Source organism: Ovis canadensis, chromosome 10 (genome assembly GCF_042477335.2).
Source record: "Ovis canadensis isolate MfBH-ARS-UI-01 breed Bighorn chromosome 10, ARS-UI_OviCan_v2, whole genome shotgun sequence".
Classification (NCBI taxonomy): Eukaryota; Metazoa; Chordata; class Mammalia; order Artiodactyla; family Bovidae; genus Ovis; species Ovis canadensis.
In genome coordinates, this window is record NC_091254.1 from 65,421,677 (window position 1) to 65,448,717 (window position 27,041).

At 41.0% G+C, this 27,041-nt stretch overlaps 1 protein-coding gene across 50 annotated transcripts in view; it reads left to right on the plus strand.

The window, feature by feature from the left end:
* LMO7 (LIM domain 7) overlaps positions 1-27,041 on the plus strand; it is a 219,173-nt gene that overhangs the window by 154,439 nt on the left and 37,693 nt on the right. For 14 of the 50 annotated variants that reach the window (XM_069601802.1, XM_069601804.1, XM_069601778.1 and 11 more), the window contains 10 exons: positions 478-676; positions 6,365-6,617; positions 7,009-7,242; positions 7,577-7,855; positions 8,379-8,579; positions 9,440-10,162; positions 11,179-11,208; positions 20,000-20,117; positions 23,175-23,317; positions 24,597-25,023. In XM_069601802.1, the coding sequence (XP_069457903.1) occupies positions 6,403-6,617; positions 7,009-7,242; positions 7,577-7,855; positions 8,379-8,579; positions 9,440-10,162; positions 11,179-11,208; positions 20,000-20,117; positions 23,175-23,317; positions 24,597-25,023 (2,370 nt within the window). In that variant the 5' untranslated portion in view covers positions 478-676; positions 6,365-6,402. The remainder of the gene's footprint in view (positions 1-477; positions 677-6,364; positions 6,618-7,008; positions 7,243-7,576; positions 7,856-8,378; positions 8,580-9,439; positions 10,163-11,178; positions 11,209-19,999; positions 20,118-23,174; positions 23,318-24,596; positions 25,024-27,041) is intronic. The other 36 variants (XM_069601780.1, XM_069601783.1, XM_069601784.1 and 33 more) reach the window with 7 other exon arrangements.

Below are 27,041 nucleotides of genomic sequence, written 5' to 3' on the forward strand. Positions count from 1 at the left end.
TTTTTATTTGTTCAATAGAAATGACCCCTAATATTTCCTGGAGGTAGGCTGAATACAATCTTATTCTTTTCTCCTTTTGAATATCAAAATTAAGGTTGACTTTTCTCTTTGCCTCCTTTTATGTTTATTGCTAGAAAACTAAACAGGAATTGATTTTAGCTCTTGAATGTTACTCTACTTATTAGCTGTTCTTTGACTGAAAATTTCCTCATTATTAAATAGATTCTATTACCTTACTAAATAATATTGGTTACCTCCATGTTGTCACATGAGTGCTAAAGTATTAAGTCATGGGAAAACATTTACAGATTTATATTCTGATTTCTATCAAATTTTTTTCTGACATTTCACTGGGAAATCTCATTGCCTCATCTAATCAGAGATAGCATGACTTGAGCTATGCAAACAAAGACGCCATAACTGATGACATTTTTGGAAGTTTTGCTCACTTACTATTCCTGAACAAATGCCCTGTAGGCACTTGAAGAGTCCAGCTGCCTGAAGAGGAGTGGTAGGGACAGTGGTTACAGCGACATCTGGGGCCCTGAGCGCGGGGAGCTTCTGGCTTCTCCAGACAACTGTAAGAGGGAGGACTCGTTTGAGAGCTTGGACTCTTTGGGATCAAGGTCATTCACAAGCTGCTCCTCTGATATCACGTTGAGGGGAGCACGTGAAGGTGAGTTGCATTTTGGACTGGAGAGGTTATTTTTATTTCTTACTGTATTGAGATAAAAATGGGAATGGGAGAGAGTAGAAAAATGGAGGGAAAATTATTGAGACAGTCACTTCACCAGGAAGTATATATCGTGGAGACTGGAATAGAATTGAGAGTGTCTTGTCTTTCCTTTCTTCCTTAGGTCTCTCCTTCCTTCCTTTTCTCTCTCTCTCTCTTGTTCCTTCCTCACTATATTGCCACTTGAGGGGTGATAGTTTCGTTTTTTCAAAATCTGTTTTTGGAGGGGATTAGGGCAGCAGTAAAGAATCTGCCTGCCAATTCAGGAGATGTGGGTTCAGTCCCCGGAACAGGAAGATCCCTGGAGAAGAAATGGCAACCCACTCCAGGATTCTTGCCTGGAAAATCCCATGGACAGAGGAGCCTGGAGGGCTCCAGTCCCTGGGTCCCAAAGGAGTCAGACACAACTGAGCGACTAAACAAAAGGGAAGAGACAGTTAACTATGACCTGTTTTATAAGTGACAGTCTATCCTAATTCTTTTTCCTCCGTATTCAGGGTTAACAATCTCTGCCTCTGAAGCCTAATAACTGATATATCTAGACATAGAAAAGAAAGTAAATAAGATTCTGTAGAAGTGTGTTTTAGTTCCTGAATAAGCTTCTTTCTTCCCTTTTCTTTTTGGCAAAAGATAAAAAGAAAAAGCTTCTAAGAAAAAACAGGAAACTATTTTAATAATTATCTCTACCCGAGAAACGAAGTGATTGATGTCTGTCTTGATAGAATATTATGCTAAACTTTGGTTGATTAAGGAGCAACACTGGCATTGTGTTAGAAAGCATCCTTTGCTTCTGTCATGGTCAGAGTCAACCCAGAATAAGTATGAAAGGAACGTGTTAATGAAAGTCGTTCTGTTGTGGGAAGGAGTTTTCTTTCAAAATCCCAATGTAAAATCTGTTATTTAAATACAAGTCTTTTTCCTATGGCTGTTGGGTGGCATCAGAAATTCCTGACTGTAAACCTTTTGTGATTCAGATTTGACTAGATTGAAACCATAAGTGAAGTGTCTTGAACTATTTCTGTGCTTCCACCAGCAACATGAAACTTTTGAGAGTTCTGGTTGTGAGTTTGTGCTGGATTGTTAGAGATTTCACTTTGCTTGTTTATTTTGATTATATTTTTATTTTAAATGTTTTCCTGCTTTTATTATAGAACATTTTCAAACATCAGCAAAGTTGGAAGAATTTTACATGCCTACCTATGTACCTGCCAGGCTTTTTCAGTGGCACTAGTGGTAAAGAACCTGCCTGCCAATGCAGGAAACATAGAGACATGGATTTAATCCCTGGTTCGGGAAGATCCCTTGGAGGAGGGCATGGCAATGCCTGGAGAATCCCATGGACAGAGCAGCCTAGTAGGCTACTGTCCATAGGGTCCCAAAGATTGGACAGGACTGAAATGACTTAGCATGCTCCTACCTGCCACCTAGTTCTATCATAACATTTACCATGCTTGCCTTTATTACACACCAAGCTCTTGTTCTCTAGGCATTAATTATCCATTTTATTTTTCAAGGCACTTCAGAATACATTACACTTGTTTCTAAATGCTTCAGCATGCAATCATGAGCTAGAATTCACCTTTTATTACTACTGTTTACTTAATTTAAATTTACATAAAAGCAGTATACACTGAATTTGTTTTTCCAAAGTAAAATGAATCAGCAGATATTGTAACTCCAAATTATTTAGCTTTTTGAATAGTGATAGCTTTTAAAAGTTTGAAAAGTGAATGGGATGGGGGAAGGAGAGGATGGGACAAATTGAGAGAGTAGCATTAACATAGATACACTCCCATGTGTAAAATAAATAGCTAGTGGGAAGCTTCTGAATAGCACAGGGAACTCGGCTCCATGTTCTGTGATGACCTAGAGGGGTGGAAAGCGGGGTAGGAGGGATGCTCAAGAGGGAGGGGATATATGTATGTACACACACACACACACATACACACACTCTCTCTCTCTCTCATGGGCTTCCCACATGACTGAAGCGACTTCACGTGCATGGGCTTCCCAGGTGGCGCTGGTGGTAAAAAACCTACCTGGCAATGCAGGAGACACGTCCCGTTCCAGTATTCTTGCCTGGAGAAGTCCATGGAAAGAGGAGCCTGGCGGGCCACAGTCCATAGGGCCTCAAAGTGTCGGACACAACTGATAGGACTGAGCATGCACGGATATATACTTATGGTTGATTCCTGTTGTTCTACAGCAGAAACTAACATAACACTATAAAGCAATTATCTTTCTATTAAAAATAAAAAATAAAAATATATTAAAATTCAAAAAATGTTAACAACAAAGAAAAGTGAATAGCTATTTAAGTGAACTTTTTAAATTACTGCTGTATTTGTTGGCTGTTTGTGATCTTGGTGTAACATTTTCGTAGCCCAGATGACTCTTAAGATAGTTTAAAGGAAATAAATCTGAGTTCATAATTCATCTGAGTGAGTAAAGCTGTGAATGCAGAGGTTGAAATTATCAACCTACTATATTACTTTGTCTGAACTGAAGAACCTAACACATGCTTTGTTTGGATTTATATCTGGCCAACAATAATAAACCCTGGAGAAGGGAAAGGCTACCCACTCCAGTATTCTGGCCTGGAGAAGTCCATGGACTGTGTATATGTAGTCCACGCGGTCACAAAGAGTGGGACACAACTGAGCGACTTTCACTTCACAACAATAATAAAAGGGACATGCATCGAAGGCGTGTGGGAGTTTATAGCCTCTGGTCAGTTCACATGTAGTGGCTCAGTGGTGTGAGCCTTCTCCTCAGACACTTGTTGGGCTGGGTGCCTGCTCCCTGTGACGAAAAGCAGAGGGTTACTGTCACATTGCTTCCTGATCATGGGAAAGGAGTTGCAAACCTTGTTTGAAGAGGGTGGACGTGAAGACTTGGTAATTACAACTAAGGAAGGAAGAAAACAAATCTTGTGAGCCCTCCAGGATGATAAAAGTTTGTTTTTTTTTTTTTTTTGATCAGTCTGTTGAAATTCTGCTACCTACACCAGATTGTAGTCCCAAATTGATGATCAATGATATTGATGATAAGATTGATATTTTTAGGTTAATGAATTACAAAGTCATATTCCTAAGTTATAGTATAGGAAGCCTCTGTTGACAGATTAAAAAAAGGGCAATCTAAAGGTTGAGAATTATGTTTTATTTAGCAGACTTGTTGAGGACTTAGCCCTGAAGACAGCCTCTCAGATAGCTCTGAGGGACTGCTCTGAAGAGGTAAGGGAAGAGCCATGATATAGAGGAGTTTCTGCTAAGAGTCGGACACAACTGAGCGACTTCACTTTGACTTTTCACTTTCATGCATTGGAGAAGGAAATGGCAACCCACTCCAGTATTCTTGCCTGGAGAGTCCCGGGGATGGAGGAGCCTGGTTGGCTGCCATCTATGGGGTCGCACAGAGTCGGTCATGACTGAAGCGAGTTAGCAGCAGCAGCAATCACAAAACAAAAAAGCCCCAAAACACCCAGGTAGTCAGAACATCAAAAGATTACTATTAATTAAAGAAAAACCAGACATCTCAGGTTAATGAATTTCAAGGTTTTCTATGTATAGGAAGATACTGGAGACTGAGCTCATTGTAATCGTTTCTTTTATATGCACTTTCCCTAGTGGCTAAGATGGCAAAGAGTCCACCTGCAATGCAGGAGACCCAGGTTCAATCCCTGGTTCTGGAAGATCCCCAGGAGAAGAAAATGCCTATTCACTCCAGTATTTTTGTCTGGAGAATTCAATGGACGGAGGAACCTGGCGGGCTACAGTCCATGGAGTCACAAAGAGTCAGATACAATAGAGTGACTAACACCTTCAACACTAGCACTTAACTACCTAGGGCTGCTGCTGCTGCTGCTGCTAAGTTGCTTCAGTCGTGTCTGACTCTGTGCAACCCCAGAGATGGCAGCCCACCAGGCTCCCTCGTCCCTGGGATTCTCCAGGCAAGAACCCTGGAGTGGGTTGCCATTTCCTTCTCCAATGCATGAATGTGAAAAGTAAAAGTGAAGTCGTTCAGCTGTGTCAGACTGTTCGTGACCCCATGGACTGCAGCCCACCAGGCTCCTCCGCCCATGGGATTTTCCAGGCAAGAGTACTGGAGTGGGGTGCCATTGCCTTCTCCGACCTAGGGTTAGTATCCTGTTTTTAATCCACCCTGAAGGCCCTCAGGGCACACAGTCCTGGATGGCTGCAGTGCTGAGAGCTTGATGGCTGAAACATCCTTTGTTTATTGATGGGACAGGTGATAGTTTTCATCCATATCTCTTACCATATCAAGAATATTTGCCTACTCTCCAGCATACTGTAGTGGACTAAAAAAAAAAAATTAACTTAAAAAATTTCCAAAGTAGAACTATCTTTATACTTAAAATTTTACATGTTGAAAATTTTAGTAAGAATCTTGACATTTCTCTCTTACTTAGAAAAAAATGTATTCATTTAGGAGGCAGTAAAAACAAAGCACCAGATTATTGACTGTTAATCTTTCTGGTGACACCTGGTTATACTTCCTCCCTTTTTGCCATGGCTCTCCTTTCCCTGTTCTGGTCTCAAGGTCTCTTAGCTATGTGTTCAACTGCTTCCTGTAGGGTTCTCTCAGTGTTGCTCACTGCAGACTCCTGCCAGCCAGGGAAGAGAGGACAGACTGCCTTTGGCTCAGGTTAGCCTGGAAGTGTTCTTTTGCTAAGAGCAGGTGGCTCCCAGGTACTCAGCTACCAATCTACCGAAGACCATAGCATTTGCAAATTTCCTTCACAAAACACACAGAGGCAGGAAAAAAAGGGCAGGAAGGGAGACAGCTCAGCTGTATCTATAATGTTTTGTACCTTCATTTCTTCCCATGTATTTAAAAGGACAGACTGGCTTTTTTTTTTTTTGAGAACAGAGTAGTGTTTGTAGTTATCTGACCTTGAGGTGTATCAAACTGTATTCTTTCAGATATGTGCATAAATGATAAGGAGTCAAAATAGAAGGTTCCCAATATTTTGGTGACCACTGTCAGAAGATGCCTTGAGTTCTGTGGTTGGTCTCTTAATACTCCTTTAGGACTTCAGGAGTCATTTGGTCCAACCATGTATGTTATGTGTGATTCTTGCTCGTAAGGGTCTCATATGTATCTGTCAATCTTCTTTGTGATCATGTGCTTTTTGTATCTTTTCTTTGTCTTTGCTGGTCTCTTGCCTCACAGAAATTTTGGATGATGGCACAATTTATTTTAAATGACTGAGGTTCCCTTGAATTCTGTTCAGATCTCATGTTAGGCATCTTTGATTCTGTGGCTACACGATATCTACATATATTCCATCAACAACTTTAACAAAAAATCATGAGAAGATTGAGTAGAAAAGGGGTTCAGCCATAAACTGGAACTTTTTCTACTTAGAATGTGTACCAGTGGAAGAATGTACTGTGCGTACCTCCAGTATGCAAAGCAAGTTCCTCCTAATGGGTCTTATCACAACTTCGTGACAAATTTCTAAAAATATTCCCCACAGTGAGCAGTAGAGCCCTGGGTTTCCAAGGGAAAGACAAAGCAGGCAGGCTGTGTGGGTTTCAGTTAGATGAAAAATCTGGAGACTAAAGCAAATTCCTGTGCCTTTTTTTTTGTTGTTGTTGTTAATAGGTTGTGAAAGTGACACAGATTCTGAATTTACATTCAAAATGCAGGACCATAATAAAGATGATATGTCCTATAGAAGGATTTCGGCTATTGAACCCAAGTCTGCCTTACCCTTCAATCGCTTTTTACCCAGCAAGAGTAAACAGCCATCGTACGTGCCGGCACCTTTGAGGAAGAAAAAGCTGGACAAAAATGAGGATAACAGACGAAGCTGGGCAAGTGCCGTCTACACAGAAGCAGATGGAACATTTCCAAGGTACTGGGATGTGAGCTGATTACTGAGTTTGAAAATTCATTTGGCTTGGGGAATTTGCTGGGATGTTTAATTTGGTAAAAGGAATAATCCTTAAAATGTATTTCATAGATAACATAAAACTTCATTAATGAAAATCTTTCTTTTTCTTACCTGTGTTTTTAGTCATCCATATCTTGAAGAGATTTCTTCCGTTTTAGAATGTCAGCATATGATTTGCTGGTTCTTTTTTTAGATGCTTGCCTTTGACTCACTGGTTATCTTTCAGCTTCCTGGATGACTTACATTGTTCATTGTGAACTCTGCTGTGTTGCTTGTTTCCATTTTTTAAAAAATCTGTGTTGATGGAGCTCAGTGAACACAAAAAGTATTCTTTAATTTCCCATCAAATCAGCAGAGCAGAGCGTGATTTTTCGAATCCAGCTTCCTATCCGAAGGAGGTGTATGGTTCTGAAAGTGGATCGGACTCGGAGGAGGAACGGAGGCTGCCGGATGTAGTTTGGGATGACTTAGCCAACCGTAGATTCCAAGTGAAAAAGAGGCCTGAGAGTTTCATCTCTCCTAAATCTTGTTCACCCATCTTTTCTCCTCCTGACCCATTAACCACTGGGCTGTACAAACTGACGAGGTCAGAAAAATTTCTCCTGGATTGGAATGCCTGTTGTGCTGTTGATTTTTAATACATAAAGTAACACCCCAGATGGTTTGTGATTTCTCTCTCTTTTTTAACACATTTTATAAGTGTCTCTGGCCCTTGTATATCAAGCTCTTCTCTAATTAAAATGAGATGCTGTTATAATGCCTTAACTTTGTTGTAGGGGCTGGAATGATGAGAATGATGAGAATGGAAACGAATTGGCTGCATTCACAGTGTGAACTTTGTGAGACAGAAAGCATGCCTCTTGTGTTCTGTGTCACAAATTGCTCACGCAGTGTCTTAACTGGTTGGATGTTTTGAACAGTAACGAGAGGAGAACTTGGGGCACGAACGTGGAGAATTGGCCAACAGTACAAGAAACTTCAGACTCCTCTTGTTATTTGGAAGAGAACGAAAACAAGACAAGCGTTCCCAACACTGTAAAGGATGATCTTTATGTGCGAAAGCTAAGCCCAGTCATGCCAAGCCCAGGGAATGCTTTTGATCAGTTTCTCCCCAAATGCTGGATCCCAGAGGATGTGAACTGGAAACGTATAAAAAGGGAAACTTACAAACCGTGGTATAAAGAATTTCAGGGATTCAGGTTTGTCTTTGTGCATGTTTCTTTCATTCCAGTGTCCATTCGGTACCCTGACAGGGTGCATTCTATGTGCGTATTTTACGAAAGAGATTAATTTCCCTCCAATGGCACCCCACTCCAGTACTCTTGCCTCGAAAATCCTATGGATGGAGGAGCCTGGTGGGCTGCAGTCCATGGGGTCGCTAAGAGTTGGATATGACTGAGCGACTTCACTTTCACTTTTCACTTTAATGCATTGGAAAAGGAAATGGCAACCCACTCTAGTGTTCTTGCCTGGAGAATCCCAGGGACAGGGGAGCCTGGTGGGCTGCTGTCTATGGGGTCACACAGAGTTGGACACGACTGAAATGACTTAGCAGCAACATCTATAAACGTGTTCACTGAGGGGAAAAAAAACCGGTTTAAATTTAGATTTAAGGATCTAGATTTTAAAAAGTCTTCTAAACAGCCAGAGCTGGACAGTATTTTTAGTTACATCACTCTTTGTTGTCTTTTCTTTTTCCTTTCTCTGTGTTACTCCAAGTAGAAGGAATTCAGACTCTGATGATGAGGACTCAGGCTCTGACAGAAGCTCCACCATTTTTAGTAGAATACAAAAAGCAGACCATAGGCTAGACAGCAACTGTCAAAGACCTTCACCCTTGCTGGAACTGGCTACCAAACGGGCCAGAAACTCCTGGGACCCCCAGGCAGCCAGGAGAACCCGTGGTGTTTCAGATGAGCCCAGGTGTACCTGCCTGCATGAGCCCGCCTGCTTAGAGTCCAGCCTGTGACACCTGTGCCAGCTTGCACTGCCCCATTAACCACTGACCGTAATGAGCTGAATCATGGACGCTCACTCACTTAATACTGAGTTATGAAAGCGTAACATATAACATCATGCTTTCTGTGCGAGTGTGTGAGCTTGAACGTCTAATAGGATTAAATGTTCTTTAGCACAATCATGTTAATAGTACAGAGTTACATATGGCATCATCAGTTCTTGTTGAAAACCATTTAAAAAGGCCTTTTAGACTGCTGACCTAATTATACAGCTATGCTATGTGTGAAGTTGTGGAGAAAGGAAATAACCTGTAGGCAGACACTGGGGCAGGCAAGACTGATGAGAAAATGCAAAGAAGAAATTCAACAGATTTTTTTTAAACAAAGCTTCAGAGCATTGAATTTAATTTCAGCTGACCACCAGTGCCTCTTGCATAAAGCATTCATTGCTCAGCTCTGGAAACCTTTCAGGATCGTCGCTGCTTCTCTGGGAAGGGAGTCAGACCATTGTGGCCGATGGGATGAGGAAGGGGTGGATGGAGCACTGTGTGTTTCAGGCAGGTTCACTCTCTTCCCATTCTAGCGCCATCCCTTGGCCTCAATGATATCCACCTTTTCTGAGAAGTAGACTCTGCTCTGATTTCATTAAATGGTATCATGGGTGATGGCGTTAAATGCTGGTCTTACTTCACAGCTAGAATCCCTCCCATGGCCCCCTTAAATAATTCACCCACAGGGACTAGCTAGTTTTTGGTTTGCTGCTAATTACCTTTTCTCCCCAAACTTAATAAGATTCTCCCTTCCTTTTTCTTTCCTATGCTTTAGTCAGTTTTTATTACTTCAGGCCCTCCAGACATATTCTGATGACATCTTGTCTTCTGAAACAAATACCAAAATCGACCCCACGGCTGGCCCCCGGCTCATAACACGCAGAAGGAACCTCTCTTATGCACCAGGGTGTGGACCGGGAGATGCCCTGGAGATGCCAGTCCTGGATCCCGACTTAGAGAATGATGACTTCTTTGTCAGAAAGACTAGGGCTTTCCATGCAAACCCATGTATTCTCCGGGCTTTCGAAGACTTAAGAAGTCTGTCTGGGCAAGACGATCCTGTAGAGCGAGATATAATCCTGCAGTGTAGGGAAGGGGAACTTGTCCTTCCGGACCTCGAAAAAGATGATATGATTGTTCGCCGCATTCCAGCACAGAAGACAGAGGTGCCTCTGTCAGGAGGCCCTGATAGATACCAGCCAGTCCCATTGCCTGAACCCTGGATGCTTCCTCCAGAAATTCAAGCAAAATTTCTCTGTGTGCTTGAAAGGACATGCCCCTCGAAAGAAAAAAGTACTAGCTGTAGAGTGTTAGTTCCTTCCTGTAGGCAGAAGAAAGACGACATGTTGGCTCGTAAGATCCAGTCTTGGAAGCTGGGAACCACTGTCCCTCCCGTCAGTTTCACCCCTGGTCCCTGCAGCGAGGCGGACTTACAGAAGTGGGAGTCCATCCGAGAGGCCAGCAGGCTTAGGCACAGGAAGCGGCTGATGGTGGAGAGGTCAGAGTGTGTTTCTGCAAGGATTATGCTTGTCGTGGATGGTCTTGTGTGACTTTCCTTGTGTGATAAAGTAGCATCAGATTGCCCAAGTCTGCATGTCATGAGCTGTTTTGAAGCATCCTGTTAAAGCGTTGATATTGCTTTGAGAAAAATCAGATCTAGTCGTTGTGTGGAAAAAGTGCAATTCCATATTTGCACGTCTCAAAATCACTTCTCTGAGACCTGTTTAAGAAGGTGTGTATCCGCAAACAGTGCCCTTGGCCTTGAGGGAAGACTATGATATGCTTCTGCCATATGACATTTCACAAAGCTGTTTTCTGATTATGTTTACAAGACTTTTATTCTCATGTCCGGGCATTTCTGAAACACTCTGGTTGTAGTTTGGTTTTATCTGTTTCTTGTATTTCAGACTACATGATTTTTGGTGTAAAAATTTCCCTTAAAATATGGCATTGCAAGTTTCATTTAACTTGATTTTGATGTCTGATTTTGACCCAAGCTTCTTAGACTATTGACGTGCGACTTTTTACATTGATGGTTTAAAGTTCAGTGCAAATTTTATTACAGTGCATGAATGTCATTTGCTGTCTGCTACACTTTACATGTATGTAATTATGGCCATTTTGATAATGAGTCTGCATTTATATGTTATGCAACTTGCCAAGTTTTGATGAATGTTCAGTTTGTGGAACTTTGGGATGGACAAATAATGGGTTAAATGAAATTGGTAGACCTAAATCTAACTTCTTATTAGTTCCTGGCACAGGAAGGTTTTTGTTTGTTTCCTAGATGAATTTGTTCATTTGGTTCAAAGGAAAACAGGAAATTCTTTACCTTGATCTGAATTCCTTGAGATATGAGATCAATGAGAATTTGAGGCATGATCAAGAATGTGACTGAAGAAGCAACCTTTTGAGATTTGTCCATCTCTAATTAGACTCTTGAAGATGTTGAATATTTAGAAACTAACACAACTAGAAAAACATGACTTAATTTTTGGTTTTCTGATTTCTTAGACTCTTTCAAAAGATTTATGGTGAGAACGGGTAAGTTTTGCGGTTCACAGTAAAAAAATCTACATATTGTTTGTCCTTTGTGTGGTATGTCGTTTCACTTCTATCCTGGCATGACGCTAAATGGGAATGTCTGTGCTGTGCATGAGACCTAAAGCAGGGAAATTTTTCCTAATTCTGCAACTGAATGGTCATATTTCTGCCTGAGTACCCAGTGCATGCAATGCTGTATGCCAGCAATATTTTGTTTATTAGAAGTTGAAAATTCAAATCCTGTTTGTTTGTTTTTTTCTCCTCTAAAGAGTTGATTAAAAGTCATAAAAACACATACCTGAGATTAGGTTTATTTATTTTGGTATCTGATAGCTACATAGGCCAAACCTCTCATTTCTGGATATTGAAGCCCACATAACTATATTTTAGAAAATCTTGAATGGAAAAAATGTATTGGTATTCACTTTGAGTTAGAAGGCATGTGGTTGGCATTATCTGTGTACTCTTAGTTCAAGGAGAGCCTCCTTAGTTGGGATGCTGAGTGGCATTATTTTCCAGGATTTGCAAACATTTTCAAGATTCCTGACTAGGGTAAAATTTTATAATATAGCTGTGTTATAAAGCCAAATCAGACTTCCAAAGCTGCAAAAGTTAAAATATTGGTAGTTTCCATGTAAGCTACAAGGATGATACTTAAAGCTGTTCCCAGTTTTTTTTCTATAGTTGACCCTCTATATCTGGGAATGCAGCTCCCAGAACCAGTCCTCTTGGATATAAAGGGGTTGACTGTTGTATCATTTGACTCTGTCACCTGGCAGACATAAAATATTATACAAACAACCTTCTGAAAATATTTCCCATTTTTTGAATAGCAGAATTAAAACAAATACTTTTTAACTTTTCACATGCACTACCAATGTAGACTCATTCACTGTTAGGGCAGAATACCCAGGTGACTATATCTTAATATTTTATATCAACTTTCTGTAACTTTGTGAACCCAACTGCTAATAGTTTTTGATCAAGAAGAAAATTGAAGTATGACAAATATTTTAATCTGCCTAAGCCTTAGGAGCTAAGTATCTTCCCCTACTGGAGCTTACTTCATCTCAAAGGTTCTCTAATTTTGATAGTTTTGGATAATTTTGATAGAGATCTTAGAAGTTACCAAAATCACTTGTTGAGTAGCTCAGTCGTGTCTGACTCTTTGTGACCCCATGGACTGCAACATGCCAGTCCTCTCTGTCCCTCAGCATCTCCCAGAGTTTGCTCAAACTCATGTCCAACTATCTCATCCTCTGTCATCCCCTTCTCTTCCTGTCCTCAATCTTTCCCAGCATTAGGGTCTTTTCTAAGAGTCAGCTCTTTGCATCAGGTGGCTGAATTATTGGAGCTTCAGCTTTAGCATCAGTCCTTCCAATGAATATTTGGGGTTGATTTCCTTTATGATAAGGAGCTAAAATCAACTAAATCAGCTAAAATCACTATACAAAGCAGTATAGCCATTCTAGATGTCAAGGACATAATGGAGCAATGAGCAACTAATTGCCAGTAATTCTCAGCCACTGATGTTGAAAATCAGGCTCCAAGCATGTTTTCAGTATGCCTTGCAAAGATACATTATCTCCTATCTGATTCCTCATGTGTGCTTAAAACATCTCCATCAGGAGGGTGTACGAGGCAATTTTTAGCATGACACTGAAGCATCTGCTAATCTCAATTCATCATGGGAAAGCTGTAACAGATAAAAAAATCTTTACAGCATCAAGCACTTTGAGTGATAACTTTCAGAAGAATTTTCATTGGTAAATAAGACTTTATAATGTAAGCAGGTTGCTTTTTTTTGAAGGAAATGTGAATACACTGAGTTCAAGTACTTGATGGAAATGTAAACCTGTACAGCTATTCCAGTGACTGTACATGCTCCCCGTTAGGGACACATTGTGCGACTGGTTTAAGAAAAGAAGAGAGAAATCCAAATGCCGAAGCTCAGCAAGCTTTAAGGATTTTTCTGGGCCCTAGCCAGCAGCAGCAAATGCCTTCTGTAGACTGTTTCAAGACTGCTGCTTGCATAGTACACTATTTGTTTTAAATGCTGTTCCCCATGCAGCTAACTGCCAGGATAACACAAATAAAGTGAGGTTGTCTATAAATGGAGACCAATGAATAATGCATGACTTGTCGAATAATGGAAAAGTAATACAGATAGGTCTTCAGAAAACTCAGGTGCATTTTAAACCACTTGCAATAAAAAATCTATTATTCGGGATTAAAAAGTTTTCTCTGTTACAAGTTTTTTCTTAAGTTGATCTGCGATGAAAACAAAAATTTAAATTGAACTGAACTGGACATGGAACAACAGACTGGTTCCAGATAGGAAAAGGAGTACGTCAGGGCTGTATATTGTCACCCTGCTTATTTAACTTATATGCAGAGAAATCATGAGAAATGCTGGGCTGGAAGAAGCACAGGCTGGAATCAAGATTGCTGGGAGAAATATCAATCATCTCAAATATGCAGATGACACCACCGTTATGGCAGAAAGTGAAGAGGAACTAAAAAGCCTCTTGATGAAAATGAAAGAGGAGGGTGGAAAAAGTTGGCTTAAAGCTCAACATTCAGAAAACGAAGATCATGGCATCCAATCCCATCACTTCATGGGAAATAAATGGGGAAACAGTGGAAACAGTGTCAGACTTTATTTTTCGGGGCTCCAAAATCGCTGCAGATGGTGATTTCAGCCATGAAATTAAAAGACGCTTCCTCCTTGGAAGGAAAGTTATGACCAACCTAGATAGCATGTTCAAAAGCAGAGACATTACTTTGTCAACAAAGGTCCATTTAGTCAAGGCTATGGTTTTTCCAGTAGTCATGTATGGATGTGAGAGTTGGACTGTGAAGAAAGCTGAGCGTCAAAGAATTGATGCTTTTGAACTGTGGTGTTGGAGAAGACTCTTGAGAGTCCCTTGGACTGCAAGGAGATCCAGCCAGTCCATTCTGAAGGAGATCAGCCCTGGGATTTCTTTGGAAGGAATGATGCTAAAGCGGAAACTCCAGTACTTTGGCCACCTCATGCAAAGAGCTGACTCATTGGAAAAGACTCTGATGCTGGGAGGGATTGGAGGCAGGAGGAGAAGGGGACGACAGAGGATGAGATGGCTGAATGGTATCACTGACTCGATGGATGTGAGTTTGAGTGAACTCCAGGAGATGGTGATGGACAGGGAGGCCTGGTGTGCTGCGATTCATGGGGTCGCAAAGAGTCAGACACGACTGAGTGACTGAACTCAACTGATAGACTTTTAGCCTAGAATTTGTCTCATGTTTATAAATATGTTTGTAAATGATTATAGACATGAAACAAGTGATATTTCTGGGTGATATTTCTCTGGACAGCTTGCATGTTTTCCAGCGTGGAATACTTACCTGGAAAAATCATTATTGCTCCATATCCTGTGATGGAAAATAACTGCCTGTAACATGAACGCTTTCTTTTTGTTGAGAACCAAAGAGTTAAAGAGAATGTGCATCACCCTTTCCAGCCTTAGATTGTTTATTTCTGGCTTGCTTTTTTATTTGGCATTGAACACTTGTCACTTTATTTTTAGTAAGATGCTTTGTATGTGGCTGTCATTTTCTCACGTATGCTTTTGTGTTGCATGACTTGTCATATGGTTCCATGACATTTGAAAATTTGGTTATGATGCCTCTTGGCAGAAGCTGTTAACGACAAAGAAATTCGTAATGGTATATAGCTGTAATTTTGTAATGTCATTAATTAAGCCATGGCATCTACTGCCAGTATCAACAGGAAATGAACAGTGATTCAAGGTGAAGTTATAATCAAAGACAACTAAGACATGTGTATTTTACTTACGGGTTTTGGCCAAAAAAAAAAAAAATTCTGGAGAACTGTAAGGGTACCTGGACTTCCCTGATGGCTGAGCAGTGAAAGAATCTGCCTGCAATGCAGGGGACCTGGGTTCGACCCCTGCATTGGGCAGATCCCCTGGAGAAGGGCATGGCAGCCCGCTCCAGTATTCTTGCCTGGGAAATCCCATGGACAGAGAAGCCTGGTGGGCTACAGTCCATGGGGTTGCAGAGAGTCAGACACGACTGAGCAGCCAAACAGCAATAAAGGCGCTTAAGACAACAAGCAGGAAGGGAAAACCTAGTCAATGTGAGTTACTTTCTGAAGATTTTGCCACCAGGAGACATTCAGCAATGTTTGCAGGCATTTTTGATTGTCACGTGGGATGGGTTGGGGCAAGGTTGCTACTGATGCACTGCTGTATGTTCAACAATACACAAGACTGCCCCCTACGACAAATGATTTTCTGCCCCAAAATGTCAGTAGTACTGCTGTAGAGAAACATTGATAATAGACTCTACACCTATAAAGGAAAAGTCTTGTATGTTGTCTTATCAGTATAAGTTAAGTCACTCAGTCGTGTCTAACTCTTTGCGACCCCATGGACTGTAGCCCACCAGGTTCCTCCGTCCATGGGATTCTCTAGGCAAGAATACTGGAGTGGGTTGCCATTTCCTGCTCCTGTCTTATCAGTATAATTTATGATAATTCTAAAGTCTCTTTCCCAGGTTTTACTATTGATTTGTGTTCAGAGAATTCCTGCAACAGTTAATGGAAATATATTTAGAGGTACATAAATAGATATATTCATATCTTTGCTTGAAAGTGGAGGACCCAAAACTAAGTATCATGGAATTGCTGTTTACAATATAAGATTATCAGTGATTTTATATTTAGGAAATTTTGCTACATGTCAGTCCTTTTTGATCCCTTAGTTCTTAGATATTCATCTGTAAATTTCCTGAGACTTCTTTAGAAAAATGCTCATTGTAACCCTAGTCCCAGCATTGTGGGGAAAAAAGAGTAAGGTTCAGTGACTTTGTTTTATAATCTACTCCCCTTTTTTGTAAACTTCCCCTTCTTTCTCTCTTCACCCTATGCTATTTTTTTAAAAAAATTATTCACCTGAAAATGCAGCATGTTAGACCTGTATATTTTGGAAGAAGTCCAAATGCAGTTCTAAATCAGAGTCTTTCCAAATAAGGAAATACAGAGGTAAATGAATTGCAAGAGAATTGTGATTTGCCAGTGAATAGTAATTCATTCTACTGATATAAAACATACTAGGGCTGTGTAGTCCTTTATAGTTTTCCCAAACAATCTTCCTGGGAATATCCATGGGACTTATTTTGGGGAGGTAGTCAGGTATGTATTAGGTTGCATTTTAGAGACGTGGAGAAAGAGAAATAGACTCTGTAGTTTTCCCAAGGATCTTCAGCTCCTGAGTTGGTAAAATCAGACTAGGGCTTTGTATAATGAGGTGATCGATGGAGACTGCTGGGCAGTCTTGTTGGCACATAGTAAGCCCTCAGAAGTTTGCTATTATGCTGTTAACTCTGATAAGGAAGGAAAGAATTCTTCATGATCTGGCTGAAAGGCTTCTACACTCAAAACGTTCTCGATTTTATCAGTGGGGCCTGGGGTGACCTCTCTAATTTGAAACTGCTTTGGGAGTCAGTTTTCAGTAGATCTTTCATGATCATATTTGCCTTAATAAGAACAGTTGGTGTGTAGCACCAGATGGGTTTTTGAAATGCCATCAACATAAACTGACCCGTTTTTCCCAGCAACTCCTTCCTGGTTTAGCCAGATGAGGAACTGAGATGAAGAGTTAAATGATGTTCAGAGGGTGGTAGGGGTGGGGAGAGAGGGAGCGGTGAAAATTAGATCCCTCTGCTGGGTCTCACTTCCTGTCTCATTCTGGTGCCTGCCACAGCCTGTTTGGAATGTGCCAGGCTTTCTTGAGGTAACTTGATCCCAGGGAACACAGGGGGCTCACATTCCTGCCTTCCACAGGGACCTGTCTACTCCGGCCAATGTTTGGCTCGTTTATTTATATAGGGGACCACTGAGGGCTTTCCTGGTGGCTCAGATGGTAAAGAATCTGCTGCAATGCAGGAAGGTTGCATCTCTGGGTCAAGAAGATCCCCTGGAGAGGGAAATGGCAACCCATGCCAGTATTCTTGCCTGGAAAATGCGTGGACAGAGGAGCCTGGCGGGCTACAGTTCATGGGATGACAGAGAATCAGACACAACTGAGCACCTAACACTTTCTATGTGCCAGGCTGTGCTGTGGGCTCCCCAGGAGGGTGATGAGCCTCTACCCCATAATGACGGTGTTTTCTGAAAAGACACATGTTAAAGTTTCCCAGTGAAGGAGGGTGAGGACTGAAAGGGTCTGGACCTGCTGAGACTGGTCGGCCTTCCTCCCACCAAAATATTACTTAAAATACTGATGTTTCCAATTTTGTTCTGGAATTTCTGTAACCTCATGTGTTGGGCATCCAGATTCCCCTCATATCTTAGAGCTGAAAAAAATCTTTTTAGTGTCTTGTCTTGTATTAGCTCATATAGCCTGATTCTTTGCAGTTACAACTTAAGTGAATTTATAGTCTCAAATCAGGTTTTTATATAGTCATACCCCGTTAAGTGGGCTTCCCTGGTGACTCAGTGATAAAGAATCCACCTGCCACGCAGAAGATGCAGGTTCAATCCCTAAGTCGGGAAGATCCCCTGGAAGATGGAATGGCAACCCACTCCAGTATTCTTGCCTGGAGAATCCCATGGACAGAGGAGCTGTGTTGAGAATACACCCTGGTGGAAGCAAGGGGGCTGATGATTCTAATAATCCAGGCAGGAGATAGGATGATTTGGATCAGGGTAGTGAAGATGGAGGTGGTGAGAAGTGGTTACCCCCTAGATACATTTAGAAGGTAGAGGGGCAGAATTTCCCAATGGGATCAGTTACATGTGAGAGAAGAAGGAATCTGGGAAGGCTCCAAGATTTCTGGCCTGTGTACTGGAAGGATGGAGTTGGCTTTTATTGAAATGAGGAAGATGGGAGATGCATGGATTATGGGATGAACGTGGATTGTAGGATAAGTAGTCGTGGTCTTGGTCTGTTCAGTGAAGTTTGAGTTGCCCATTAGACTTCCAGGCAGAGAGAATAGTTGCATACATCCAACCAGACTATGGTAAAAAAAAATCTGCTGGCAATGCTGGAATCCCAGGTTCGATCCCTGAGATGGGAAGATCTCCTGGAGAAGGGAATGGCAACCCACTCCAGTATTCTGGCCTGGAGAATCCTGTGGACAGAGGAGCCTGGTGGGCTACAGTCCATGGAAGTGCAAAGAGCTGGATCAGCTGAGCACGCACAGACACACACAACCAGACTATGGTCTCACAGGGATCCTGAAGAATGAGTGGCATTTAAAAAGGAATATATACTGTTGAAAGGGCTTTTAAGTTGAAGGGGAGAGTTCAGGAAAGACCTTCACTGCATCTGGAGGCTGAGTGATAATTTAAGAAGCTTTTTTAAAAGTCTGAGTAAGAGTTGATTGTGCTCTGATCTAGGGTATTGGCAACAGAAATGGAAAGAAAAAGACACTGAGTAAGAGGACCTGGTAACTAATTGAACATTTAAAGAAGGGAGAGACAAAGGTGAAAAATGGCTCTCTGATTTTAAATGTGAATGACTGGAGGGCAAGTAACACTATTAACAAGAGGAAAAGCAGGTTTGGAGATAAAATTTTTGGCTATATCATGTAGCCAAATAACCATGTGTTTATAGTCATATGACTTATCACTTAACAAAATTCTTTCTAGATACTGTTCCTATTGATCCTTTTACAGTGAAGATTCCTAGGGGACATCCGTGCAGAGATGTTTATTTAACAAGCAATTGGGATTGATTCAGAGAGACTGGTCCTAGGCTATGGATTTGGGAGTCACTGGCATAGAGATCGTTATTGAATTCCTGAGCTAGCTGGGCAAGTGTATTATTAAAAAAGTGTGGTGATGGCAAAATCTTGGGGAAGGCAAATTTAGAGGCCCAAGAAAGAGATGCAAAGCTATTTAAACAACTAAAAGGTGAGTCAGTTACAATGAAATATAAGCAGAAGTGGTAGGAAAGAACATTTTGGGTACCTCACACTCAGGCTTCGTGTCTCTTCACTCCTTAGTATGCAGATCTGACCTCTCTTTCCAGGAGGTCTGCTTTAGTTCCCCCTCCTTTGATGTGTGTATAGCACACATTTCTGGGCAACACCCCACTCTACTCAAACAAAGTACTCTGGTTTGAGCTCTTTGAGACCTAATCCACGTTACATCCTCATGGCAGCAGTCACACGTGGACAAAACAAAAACTGCCTTAATACCAAAGAAGACTATAATAAAGGTTATATAGTAACTGGCTGTTGGAAACCACTGTGGTCTTTGAGACCAGGCACGGTGCAGTGGTGGGGCAGGTCTTTATAGAACCCTTGAGAAGCAGCCGCAGCAGCACATGTCTTCATGACATTGAACTTGAGGAGAAAATATCAGGTAATCTTTAAATAATTTAATAAGTACTCAGAAAAGGCAGCCAAACCTTAAGAGATTATCTCTGGAGGAGATAAAGACAGGTGAATCTAGGGACTAATAATTTTTTTTCTCTAATGTAATCTTTTTTTGCATCGACTCCCCTAAATATGAACGTCAGATTATTTTTTTCAGCATGGTTCAGGGTTCATTTAGCCATTCTGTGAAAGAATTCACATTTCGCTGGAGTGCTAGGCTCTTGTTTCTGCGTTTTGGAAAAACACCATTTATCTCTGTAGTGCTATTTCTGTGATATCACGAAAGCATCTAGGTAGTACCGCAGAACTGTAGATGGAATTTCCAAATATAAGCCCAACCTTCCAGTTTTAACCTTGAATCCGGTCCCACGAACCTTGATTACTATGAGTATTTTTGTCGTAGGAGTAAGTCCTTGAGTGATGTCAGCGCAGAGGATATCCAGAGCTTGCGTCAGCTACGTTACGAGGAGATGCAGAGAATCAAGTCCCAGTTAAAAGAACAGGACCAGAAATGGCAGGATGTGAGTATGCTGCTTATTGGGAGATGGGGAGGATATGTTTATTGGACTCTTCTTTCTTCTCCAAGAAGACAGTCAGTATACTCAAGGGACGATTTTTCTTGATGGCGGATTACAGTTCCATAGAAAATATGAGCAAACTCCCTTTAAAAAAGAGTTTTAAACCCTTCTGCTCCATTTGTTGTATCTTAAAGGCCATTGTGAAACACAGAAGCTCCTTATCTTCTGATATTTTCTGTGGGTTCTCAAAAATGAGAAGCTGCTTCATTGCAGTGTAGGTCTTGTTTACTTGCTCTGGTGGTTGCATCTGGGGTATGACTGTTAGTGATGCTCATGAAAGGGAAGACTTTGCTTATGGTTTAGGGGGAGCAGGGGACGAGCACAGAGACTGGGGATCAGCAGGGAGAGATGAAAGTGTTCTTAGAGTTAATAGAGATGGTTTGGGGGAAAATGTGAATGATAATTCAGTACTATTTTGGTTAAAAAAGGAGTTATTGAATGTGAATCAAAATAAGATGTTTTCACAGAGCTGATGTATATCCAGATGTCTGTTTGGATAAAGATTTAATCTTTAGTTTTGTCCCTGGCAGAAGAGAGCTGTGCCTTTTTTCAAAGGATCAACTGTTACAGGCCAAAGGAGTGTAGGACTTCCTTGGTAGCTCAGCTGGTAAAGAATCTGCCTGCAATACAGGAAACCTCAGTTCGATTCCTGGGTCAGGAAGATCCCCTGGGAGAAGGGATAGGCTGCCCACTCCAGTATTCTTGGGCTTCCCTGGTATCTCAGATGGTAGAGAATCTGCCCACAATGTGGAAGACCTGGGTTCGATCCCTGGGTTGGGAAGATCCCCTGGAGGAGGGCATGGTACTCCAGGATTCTGGCCTGAAGAATTCCATGGACAGAGGAGCCTGGTGGGCTACAGTCCATGGGGTCACAAAAAGTCAGACACGACTGAGTGACTTTCACTTTCACTCACACATATACACTGTATATATTTACGGGCTTCCCTGCTGGCGCTGGTGGTAAAGAACCTCCCTGCCAGTGCAGGAGACATGTCCCACGCCAGTACTCTTGCCTGGAGAATCCCATGGTCAGAGGAGCCTGGTGGGCTACAGTCCATGGGATCGCAGAGTTGGACACTACTGAGTGATTTTCACTTTCATAATTCACTCTCAAAGGAGTCTAAGGGGCTTCCTAGGTGGCGCTAGTGGTCAAGAATCTGCCTGCCAATGCAGGAGTCACGGGAGATACAAAGATTTGGTTCAATCTCCTAAGTCAGGAAGATCCCACGGAGTAAGAAATGGCACCCCACTCCAGTATCCTTTCCTGGAGAGTTCTGTGGGTAGAGGACCCTGGCAGGCTACAGTCCATGGGCCACAAAGAGTCGGACATAACTGAGCGACTGAGCACAGCACCCAGCAAAGGAGTGTAAACAATTATGATAGATAAATTACATATAGCAGACCCAAAGAAATCTGAGCACAACTTTAATGGTAAGAGGGTTGAGTGGTAGTATGAACAGAAGGGTCAGAGATAGTAAATCTTAATTTTCAAAGGAATTAAATATTAAGTAACAAAGATGAAACCCCTGCCTTAGCTATGTTTCGAAATTCCACTTCTTTTATTGGGGATCTCAATGTCATTGTCAAGAAACAGAAATTCAGTGGCAGTTTGCCAAAATACATGGTAACTGGAGATGAAAGTGAGAGATATGGAGGGGTTATCCCTTAGGTTAAGTCAGATGAAAATTCACGCTAGTTCTGCTTCAGTCCTTCGGGACTGATGTGCACTGCTTTTGTTCTTTCTGGAAACAGTTCATATTGATTTCAGGCCTTTTTTTTTTTTTTTCTAAGCAGGAATGGCCCTGCCTGCTCCCAAAGGGTGTAAACCAAACCTGTTTTGTGTGCCTGGGGGGTGAGGTTTTTTTTTTTTTTTTTTTTTAAGTCTGGAACTTTGCATAAGGCTGCAGTACCGCTAGCAGTTCTCAGCGTGGGACTTCTCTGGGTGGCACAGTGAAGTTGGTACCATCCAAACTGTCCTAACCCCCTGAATGTCAGAACCAGCTTAGGCCACCGGGACTAATTTTAAAGATGAATCAGGTTGAGTGTCCCGGGGGTCACTCCCAGGATGCGTCCTGGATGGATGGATGGGAAAAGATGGCCACTGCTTCCTGTGTGATCTTCCTTATCGCCCTGTGCTTACGGGGAGTTGAACTGCTTCGAAATCATATTCTTGAGTCTTTATTGTTCAATTGTTCTGTCGTGTCCGACTCTTTGTGACCCCATAGACTGCAGCACGCCAGGCTTCCCTGTTCTTCAGTATCTCCTAGAGTTTGCTCAAACTCATGTCTTTTGAGTCAGTGATGCCATCCAGCCATGTCATCCTCTGTCTGGCTTCCCCATTAAAGCCTTTCCACACCTGGCCCTCCCTTCCCAGGGTAGAATTGACCACTCTCTCCATACACCCCTGACTCTCTCATGCAATCTCTTCACGTTCATTGTTGAACTTTATTTACCTGTCTGTCTTTCCCTTCTGGACTAAGAGTTCCTCTAGAGGAAGCACATTTTATTCGTCTGTGTGTTTGTGGCCCTGTTGCCTCCAAGTAGAGACCGACCTCTGTATTTGTTTAATGTGTGTCTCTATACTTAGCCATGTTACAGTCATGTTTCCGTTCTAGTTTGACTAATGAAACACATCATTTCACGTAAAAACCAGATGATTGGAGTGAGATGAAAATAAATTTGCAACAGTTCCCGACCTTTCTGACCTGGCATCTAATTACAAGCGTTTAGCATTCTTTGTGAAATGGGCAACAAGGCAGGCACTACCTGGGAAAACAAAAATGGGGTCTATCTTACTAGGTCAGGGCTTTCAGACAGAAGTGTGAGATAAAGGCTCAGTACAGAAACGCTGGCTATAAAAAGCAAAATTAGGGCACCTTGGTATCAAGTTGGAGTGAATAGTTTTAGCGACGTAATGGGATCCTCTGGCGCGCGCTCACTGCTGGAAAGGGTGTGTAGAAATTCAGGTGTGCCTGGGCTAACGTGATTTTTCTCTGTCAGGACCTTGCAAAATGGAAAGATCGTCGGAAAAGCTACACTTCGGATCTGCAGAAGAAAAAGGAGGAGAGGGAGGAGATTGAGAAGCAGGCTCTTGAGAAGTCTGAGAGAAGATCTAAGACATTTAACGAAATGCTGCAGGACAGGTAATGAGACCAAATGCATCTCAGGGTTGGGGAAACCAGTGTTAGATATTTTGTGTAAGTATTGTGAGCTGTACTTATGCACCAGTATTAGACTGTCATCAAATATGCATAAACCTTTGAGCGTTTTGCTCTGCAGTGAAAAAGCAAAGTACTGCTGTAATAAGTACTGATTTGAATTAATGAAAGAAAGGTGTACTTAAAAGTGGCATTCGTTGTGCCTTCCTTATACATTGTATATTCACATGCAGAATTGGCTGATGTTGGCTATCTTTGCAAAAATAAACAATTTTTTCCTCCTTTTAAAGTAAATTTAAGAATGGAATGGTTAAAAAAATGGCTCTCATTCTTAACTAAATTGTGTAAAATGTAACAAAGTTCTTTTTCATGTTGGCATGGTGCAATTAAAATTGTATTTTTAAAGGAAGACTATATAAACATCACTGTAGGGGTTTATCTTTTGCTTTGCAACATAACAGGATAAAGGTCCAGTTAAACTTGCCTGTGGAGCAGTTGCTCCATGAAACCTTGAGATATTTATGGGTCAGGGAGAAGGCAAATATGCTTTAAGGAGGATGTCAAAAAGGAAAGGTGCTGTCAGGTAGAATTAAACAAAGCTCCTTTGTCCCTAGAAGACAATGGTAAACACAGTTTCATTCACTTGAATGCAATGCAGTTGGCTTGGGATGTACTCCTTACTGAATAATAGCCAAGAGACTGTTTGATCAATTTCTCTGAAAATAGAAATGGTGACTTTTAATCTGCCATAACTGTCTATGCAGATTCTACCAAGCTGTATGAAATCAGCTTGATTTCTAACTTGATCTTATTGAAAGTCTGAATCTTTTGTGGCCTTCTATTTTTACAAAACTATTGTAAATTGTATACAGGAACTCTCTCAACTCTGTTAAGAAATCTGCATCTTTGGAGGGTTCAAATTGGTTGTCAGTTATCTTTAAAGTGTGTTATGGAACTTTGAATAATCTCTTATTTAAAATTTTCTTATTTTCCTGTGAAAATCCTTTTACAATTGCAAATACTTCAGAGATTTTTCTTAGCCTCTTTAAGGGAAAAAAAAAAAATCAAGCTCTTAATCCTTCTTTGTGTGATGTTGAAAAATTCACGAGTATTTTTTCTCACATTCTGTTTATTACATTATTATACTAAGTCAGCCATCTTTTTATTCCTATCCTTTTTTTATGTTATGACCAAAATAACATGTCTCTCCACCTCTGGGTGTCAAAAGCATAATTTTGTGGTTATGGTGTTTCTTTCTGCTAAGGGAATCCCAAAATCAGATGTCTACAGTTACATCGAGAAGGAGGCTGTATTCTTTTGATGATGGATTGAATGAAGAAAAGCTTCCCCCTCTGCTGCCTATGCCAGAAGCCTATTCCCAGAGTGAGAGAGCAGAGGAGAAAGGAACGGCTTATCCGACAGAAATTCCTAAGCAGGATTCTACAACTTTTGCAAAAAGGGAGGTCACAGCTGAAGTTCGGTTTCCTTCTAGAAGCCCTGTGGAAGAACAGCGCCCAGCCTCTTTGTCGTCTCAGCATTCACTGAATACACAGATGGAGTTGACTCGAGTTTCAGCAACTCTCCCCAGAAGTTACCAGAAAACCGATGCGGCCAGGTTAACCTCTGTGGTCACACCGAGACCTTTTGGCTCTCAGTCAAGGGGAATCTCATCACTCCCGAGATCGTACACGGTAAACGTGTGTTCCCTTGGTCTGTTCTCAAGTGCAAAACACTGGTGAATTTGTGCGGAGGTTTCTGTTAGAGATATTAGATATGTAAAGTGTTTTAGATTCAGTAGACACTTAATACTTAAAATACAGCAACAATGCAGAACTGTTTAAATTTCAAATTCAGTGAAAGGAGAACTGACACATTTTAAAAAATAAACTACATCCTAAGGCAGAGCATTTACTTAAAAAATTTTTTTTTCAGTTTTTAGAATTTATTTTAATTGGAGGGTAATTACAATATTGTGATGGTTTTTGCCATACATCAACATGAATTGGCCGCAGTGTACATGTGTCCCCCGATCCTGAACTCCACTCCCACCTCCTTCCCCGTCCTCCCAGAGCACCGACTTTGAGTGCCTTGCTTCATGCATCGAACTTGCCCTGTTCATCTGTTTACATATGGTAATATATGTGTTTCAATGCTATTTTCTCAAATCATTGCACCCTCACCTTCTGCCACAGAATCCAAAAATTTGTTCTTTACATCTGTCTCTTTTGCTGCCTTGCATATAGAATCATTGTTATCGTCTTTCTAAATCCCATATATATGCATTAACATATATGGAAACAGTATTGGAGTTTCTCTGTCTGACTTACTTCATTCTGTAAATAGGCTCCAGTTCCATCCACCTGTGGTACACACACAGTGGAATATTACTCAGCTATAAAAAGGAATGCATTGGAGCATTTACTTTTTAGTGTCATATTTTCTCAGATGTATCTATTTTGAATACTGTGTGTGCTCAGTTGCTTCCAATTCTTTGTGATCCCATGGGCTGTAGCCCGTCTGTGAAATTCTCCAGGCAAGAATACTGGAGTGGGTTGCCAATTCTTTCTCTAGGGGATCTTCCCCACCCAGAGTCTCTTGTACCCCCTGCATTGGCAGGCAGATTCTTTACCACTGTACCACCTGGGAACCCCATTGTGAAGTGTTAGGTTGTACTATATGAAGTTGCCAGTAGTTAGTTCTTTTTGACCTATAAAACAGCAATTTCATGCGGTTTAACCTAAATATTCTTAGGTGATTATGCCCAAATTTTCTGTGTATCCTCATTTCCCACTTCATTAGAACTTGATACATTTAAATGTATTTATTAAAATGTATCTCATGGTTCAAAAAATACATATTTTATTGGGGTTTTAAAGAATATAGAATCATTTACTCTGAGAATGAAGCAGTGCCATGTACCTGAAAGTGACTGTATTAATTTGAATTATGTGAAAGGAAGCAGGACGGTCTTGAGCGCTTTGGTTTTCAAATTCCTTTTACCTCTGCCAAGTAGAATCCTAAAAATCTAAGAGAAAAGATTTGATTAAAAAAATTCAAAGTGAGCAAAGCCTGCCTAAACTAACCAGAAAAACCCCTGACCATTATATTAAGTAAACACAGACATATTTGACAACATAAACATTAAATTTATATGATAGACACCGTTAATGTATTCAAAAGACTACATTTATATAGGCTCAGAAAAATATTAGTAAAATGTATTTGATATATAGGTTTAATATCCCTAAGATTTAAAATGTTCCTACAAATTGATAAGGAAAAGATAAATAGTAGAAAAGTGGATATATAAATGAATGGCCAGTTCAAGGGAGAGGGACTTTGAAAGGTTGGTTACATAAAGCACATAGAAGCTTGTGTAGTCTTATTAGAGCAAGCATGAACTGTACAGCTTTTTACCCATGAGATGACAAAGATTTAAAACGTTCAAAATGTGTGGTGTTGACAAAGATGCAGAGATACTGACATTCTTACACGTTAATTTGGGAGTGCATTGTTACAGTTTTAAAAAATATATATATGTGTGTGTGTGTGTGTATACAAAAGTTATATTACACATATATTCTTTGGTTAAGTTTACCTTTAGGAATTTATGCTATAAAAATAAACATGCTGGTATATGTAATATCTTGGGCACACTTTAAATGACATTGAAGCATAATCAAGTGAATAAATTATAGATATCCATAGT